The sequence below is a fragment of the Sus scrofa genome, chromosome 16 (assembly GCF_054392235.1).
Source record: "Sus scrofa isolate SSC_HxYL_T2T_F1_AM1 chromosome 16, Sscrofa_HxYL_maternal_Yorkshire_Landrace_v2.0, whole genome shotgun sequence".
NCBI classification, from domain to species: Eukaryota; Metazoa; Chordata; class Mammalia; order Artiodactyla; family Suidae; genus Sus; species Sus scrofa.
Window position 1 is genome coordinate 41,326,649 of NC_139398.1, and position 6,000 is coordinate 41,332,648.

At 36.6% G+C, this 6,000-nt stretch overlaps 1 protein-coding gene across 1 annotated transcript in view; it reads left to right on the top strand.

The window, feature by feature from the left end:
* The window catches only part of MRPS30 (mitochondrial ribosomal protein S30), a 248,226-nt gene extending 245,154 nt beyond the window's left edge, over positions 1-3,072 (top strand). Inside the window, exon 6 of the mRNA XM_085002195.1 lies at positions 2,892-3,072. Within this exon, the coding sequence (XP_084858321.1) occupies positions 2,892-2,959 (68 nt within the window). The 3' untranslated portion in view covers positions 2,960-3,072. The remainder of the gene's footprint in view (positions 1-2,891) is intronic.
* The last annotated feature ends 2,928 nt before the right edge of the window (positions 3,073-6,000 follow it).

A 6,000-nucleotide genomic window follows, 5' to 3' on the forward strand; every position in this document is an offset into this window, starting at 1 on the left:
AATCAGAGCTGCATCTGTCAGCCTACACCATAGCCACATCAATGTGTGGGATCTGAGCTATGTTTTTGGCCTACACCACAGCTCATGGCAATGCCAGATCCTTGACCCACTGAGAAAGACCAGGGATCAAACCCACATCTTCATGGATACTAGTTGGTTTCTCAACCAGTTGAGCCACAATGGGAGCTCCAGATTAAAAATTTTTTTAAGTTTGGGAGATCCTATAATGGAATGCAAATTATGGGAAAAGAATCTGTATAAGAAATGTATAAATATTCTAGCTGAAGGGAATTAGGCAAAATGGGGGAAAGTTGCATAAGTGATTTTGAAAATGGGTGGAGACTATAAAGCTAATAGCAAAAGTGTTTGCATACTTGTTGGTAAAGTTTTCTCCTGTAGAGATAAAAAAAAAAATGAGGATTCTGAAGTCACTATACATGTGTACTAGAATTGAATATTTCAGTAAATGGATAGCAGATAGCAGGAGTCATGGGTTAGACTCACTGTTAGAAAAGAGGCTTAAAGAAAAGCAAGGGGAGAAGGTAGAATGATGCCTGGGACAATGAATTAGATTTGGAGGCATCTTTATGAATCATTTTGAGCTTAACATGGATTCATAGATGAATACATATAGAAATATTTACTGCTTTTTATACAAGGATGGGCTAATTTGCACACATTTTTTTTTTCACTGCCACCTGAGAGGACCTAGAAACAATACCCCAGTAGCAACGAACAACTCTCACACCAAAATCTTTTCTCTAATATCATTTTTGTATAGTAAAATGAGCTAAGAGTCCTTGAAGAAATGGCTGATTCTAGTGCTGGAGCAATAAATATAAAAAATGAGCCTGGAACATCATGCAGTGTCTGAAAATAAGCCAGGACTCAAACAGTTACAATGATGGGAGTGTGTTAAAGGGATACAGGGACCCAAATGAAAGCCCTTCTGTTGGCCAAAGTGGAATAATTTGAACAACAAAATGAATAGAATAGTAATAAATTATAAAACAGAGGATGAGTACCCATTAGTCCTTACTTACTTAAATAAATAATTCAATAAATAGAATAAACAAATCTCCGATGAAGAAGAATTCCAAACAGTTTTTCTAGATGCTCTCTTCTCTAGGGGTGGAGCATTAACTAGCCATCCCTAAGTGTGGGCTACACACTGCCTTCCAGAGTCCAGTGGGGAAGGAAGAAAAGAAAGCGTGCAGTAACCTGTCAGCATCACCTCAAGCCATATGATCAAGGTTAACATCAACAGGGATGAGTCATGTAGATAATATGTGTCCTGGATGTAACGTGATGAGAATGACACTTTTCCTCTGTGGTCATCCACAGAAAAACATACAGTGGCACTGTTATCATGAAAAAAGTCATCACATTCCAGTTAAGGGACATTCTACAAAATGCCTGACCAGTAGACTTCAAAAATGTCAGGGTTATCAAAAAACAAGAAAACTCTTAGAAACTGTCGCAATGAGGAGGAGACTAAGGGAGTCATGATGACGATGTGCAAGTGTGATTGTTAGGTAAAAACAAAGGAAATCTAACAAAAGCATGGACTTTAGTTAATAATAAGGTGCCATTATCATTTCAGTAGTTATGACAAATATTCTATAGTAACATAAGATGTTAATAACAGGGGACGAGTTCCTATTGTAGCAGATTAAGGATCCAACTAGTATCCCAGAGGATGTGGGTTTGATCCCTGGCCTTGCTCAGTGGGTTAAGGATCTAGTGTTGCCATGAGCTGTGTAGGTGGCAGATGCGTCTTGGATCCCACATTGCTGTTTTTGTGGCTGTGGTGTAGGCTGGCAGCTGCAGCTCTGATCTCTGATTCAACCCCAGCCTGGGAAACTCTATGTGCCACTGATGTGGCCCTAAAAAGCAAACAAATAAACAAACAAAAAACGGGGGAACTGAGTTTGAGATATGAAGAATGTCTTTGTACATCACTGTAACTTTTCTGTAGTTCTAAAACTTTTTAACTAAAAATTGTATTAATAAATAAAAGTGTGGGGAGTTAACAAACCCAACTAGTATCCATGAGCATGTCGGTTTGATTCCTGGCCTTGCTCAGTGGGTTAAGGATCTGGAATTGCTATGAGCTGTGGTGTAGGTCACAGACATGGCTTGGATCCAGCATTGCTGTGGCTGTGGCATAGGCTGGCAGCTATAGCTCTGATTTGACCCATAGTCTGGGAACTTCCATATGCCACAGGTGCTAACCTAAAAAGACAAAAATAAATAAATAAATAAACAAATAAACTGTTATTATGCTTCAATTAACTGTTTAAAAACACAGAATAAAATTTCAAAAGTATTAGAAAATAGTTATCATTTCCAATCCATTGAATATCCAGGAGTTTCTTAAAACACTTTGATATTTAAAAACAACACCTGCTAGACATAAGAACGTCTCAGTTATTTTCAGGTTAATAAAATGTACTGAAAATCTCAACAGAGAAACACGACAATAACTTTTCGGGATGACTAAATAAATAATGATATTTCCATGCCTCTAGTCATGCATATTCATAACTATTTCTTCATTCTGACCTGTGAGAGTAAAGTTTAAATGCAAATGTCATGGCTTTCTGATTAAAGCATGCATAGTTCAAGCTCTTCAGTTATCGAATAAATGCATTCCATTTTCTGGGTAATTACTAAATATGTTGCACCAAATTATGTTTAGATATTTAAAGGAGTGACTCTGGGGATCACTTAATTAGTAAAGACTCCTATAATCAATTCAAAGAATTATGTTTTCACTATGAGTTAATGGAAGATGCTCACTTTGCCTTTACCCCGGGAAAATAAACTGAGGTACAGAGGTTGATTTACAATAATTCAATTTTCATTCAGTTTTCTATCTCTGTTGACAGAGTTGAAGAGGCCGAATTACCTGTCACATCACAATGGTCCAGTCGGGATTTCATTTAATGAAAGGTGAAGCCCTCTCAAAGATTTATGAGCAACTGCAAAATGGCAGTGAGAAAGCTGAAAATCTGTCCTTTTCATTTAATGATATGTTTTATGGTCCTCTAATAAAGCATGTGTACTAGAGGGGTTCCCTCTCAGTCTATCTTTTGTTTATTTTTTGGCCGCACTTGCAACATGTGGGAGTTTCCGGGGCAAGGATCAAATCCCAGTGACCTGAGCTGCTGCAGTGACAATGCTACATCTTTAAGCCTCTGCCCCACCAGAGAACCCTATGAGTCTCCTTTGTTCACTACTTTCCAAAGGAAAATTTTGATTGTTCAAATATTGCCATATTTGGAAGATGTCCCCAGTGAACTAAAGCTTACTTATGAGTCTAGAAGTTGTCCGTGAGGTCGGTTATATATTCTTTGCAGCTAAATTCAATTACCTAAACAAACATTTACCAACCACCTTCTAATGAAAGGTCCTTTGTTAGGTGGGCAATATGCACCTTCATGAACTCAGAAATCAACAAAGAAGACATACAGATGGCAACTAAGCATATGAAAAGATGCTTCACATCATATGTCATCAGGCAAATACAATTTAAAACAGGGAGATACCACTATTCACCTATGTGGATGGCCAAAATCCAGAACACTGACAACACCAAATGCTGGTGAGGATTTGGACTAATAGGACATTTCATTCATTGCTGTTGGGAATGCAAAATGGCACAGGTACATTAGAGGGTAGTTTGGTGCTTCTTACAAAAGTATCCATACAATGGAGTAATCCTACTCCTTGTTATTTATCCAAAGGAGTTAAAAACTTATCCCTGCACAACAACCTGCATATAGATATCTATAGCAGCTTTATTCATAATGCCAAAACATGGAAGCCACCACAATGTCCTAAAAGGAGGTGAATGAATAAACTGAGGTTCATCCAGACAATGGAATATTATTCAGAAATGAGCTATCAGGGAGGTCCTATTGCTGCTCAGCGGGTTAAGAACCCAACTAGTATCCATGAGAATGAAGGTTGGATCCCTGGCCTCACTCAGTGGGTTAAGGATACAGTGTTGCCACAAGCTACTGCATAGTTTGCAGATGCAGCTCCAATCTGGTGCTGCTGTGGCTGTGGCTTTGGCTGTGGCGTAGGCTGGCAACTGCAACTCTGATTCGACCCCTAGGCTGAGAACTTTCATATGATGCAAGTTCAGCTCTAAAAAGAAAAAAAGAAAAGAAATGAGCTATCTGACCCCGAAAAGACATGGAAGAAACTTAAATGTATATTACTAAGTGCAATAATTCTATCTGAAAAGGCTACATGCTCTATGAATCCAACTATGACATCTAGAACAGGCAAAACCTATGGAGAGAGTGAAAAGTTCTTTGGTTAATGGGGAAGAAGGGATTGAAAAACTGGAGCACAAAGGATTTTTAGGGCAGTGAAACAACACTATACATTCCTGTAATGGTGGGTGCACATCATCGTACATTTATCCAAACCCATAGAATGTACATGATGAATGAATCCTAATGGAAACTGTGGATATAGGGTGATTATGATGTGTCCATGTAAGTTTATCTTTGGTTAAAAAAAAAATGTACCCCACTGGTGAGGGAATGTTGAGAATAGGGAAGGCTATGCATAAATGATGTCATGTATTTTTGACTTGATTTTTCTGTAAACTTAGAACTGATCTATAAAGTCTGTTTTTTAAAAAAAGAAAAAGAAAAAAGCACATATTAATTTTTGCTGTGGTTATTTGGGTTAACTGACCTATTGAAATGGACAAGCCATGAACTAATTATACACCCTCTATAATATTGTTGACAAAAATTCCACAGGTCCTCTCCTTTTTTTTTTTTTTTTTTTTGGATAGAAGTCCATAATATTTTTGGTGCCATAAATCCTTTCAACCCCATGATGAAACTTTGAACTCTTTCTCAAAATAATGTTTTAAAGGCATAAAGTTTTAAAAAGTCAACCAATTATGTTGACATAGTCATCAAAATCTTTTTAAAGAAATTTGTTACAGTAATACATGTGCTGTTTTATTAAAACATTAAATAATAATAGTTAGCAACAGACATAATAGCTACTATAATTATGAAGTAATGATGAGCATAAATATTATTTAAATTTAGCTGCAAAAACCATAATTTAATATGAAAGTGTGTGATTTCTAATGAGAGCAAAATCACAGATACTTCAAATAAGTACATTGTCTTATTTTTTCCCTAGATTTATCATTGAAGGAAAGGATAGATTTCAGTGGTACTGCCCTAGTTTTATTTCCTTCCATAGAGCAAGCCCAAGAAAACTTGTGCTCATTGTTCATCCTGCCTTGATTCCTACTTGCCCTTCACATCTGAGCTTCAGCTTGCCTTCCTCAGAGAGGCTTTCTTTGATTCTGAAACCAAAGTAGCAACTTAGTTACTGCATATATATGACTTGCCCTAAATCCTCTGTCTTTCCCTCACTCATTCTTTAGCGGGGTTTAGTCCTCATCTTTCACCTCTGTACTTCCAGCACCTAGAATGTTTCCTGGCATGTAGTAGTTACACAATATTCGTTGAGTGAATAAATGTGCTCTGCATTTGTGCCCTACAGTTCACGGCTGCTTCCTAAATTTACCGTGTGATAATCCTAGAAGGCAAAGGCGTAGTGAGAGGAAAAGAAGAGAAAAATCACCTGCCTCCATCATGCTTTCCAATGGAAAACACTACCATTCTACTTTACTTTTTACTCCTGCATAAGTCTAAACAATTATATATTAAAAATGGAAACACATTGGAATCCACATTAATTAAAAAAACATTAGTTAATATAGAAAAAAACCTCCTTTACAGATAAGATCATATAAATGTGATTGATACCACAAAAAAAAAGGAGAAAATGAATCTAGGTAACAATTTAGAAATGGTTAAATAAATAAAGGATAAGTACCTAGCAAAATTCAAGGCATCAGTTAAAATTATTTTTATAAAACATTTTCAATGGTTAATTTGCTTATACTCATGAGTGAAAAAGTATATAAAAATTTTATATATAGAAAAATGA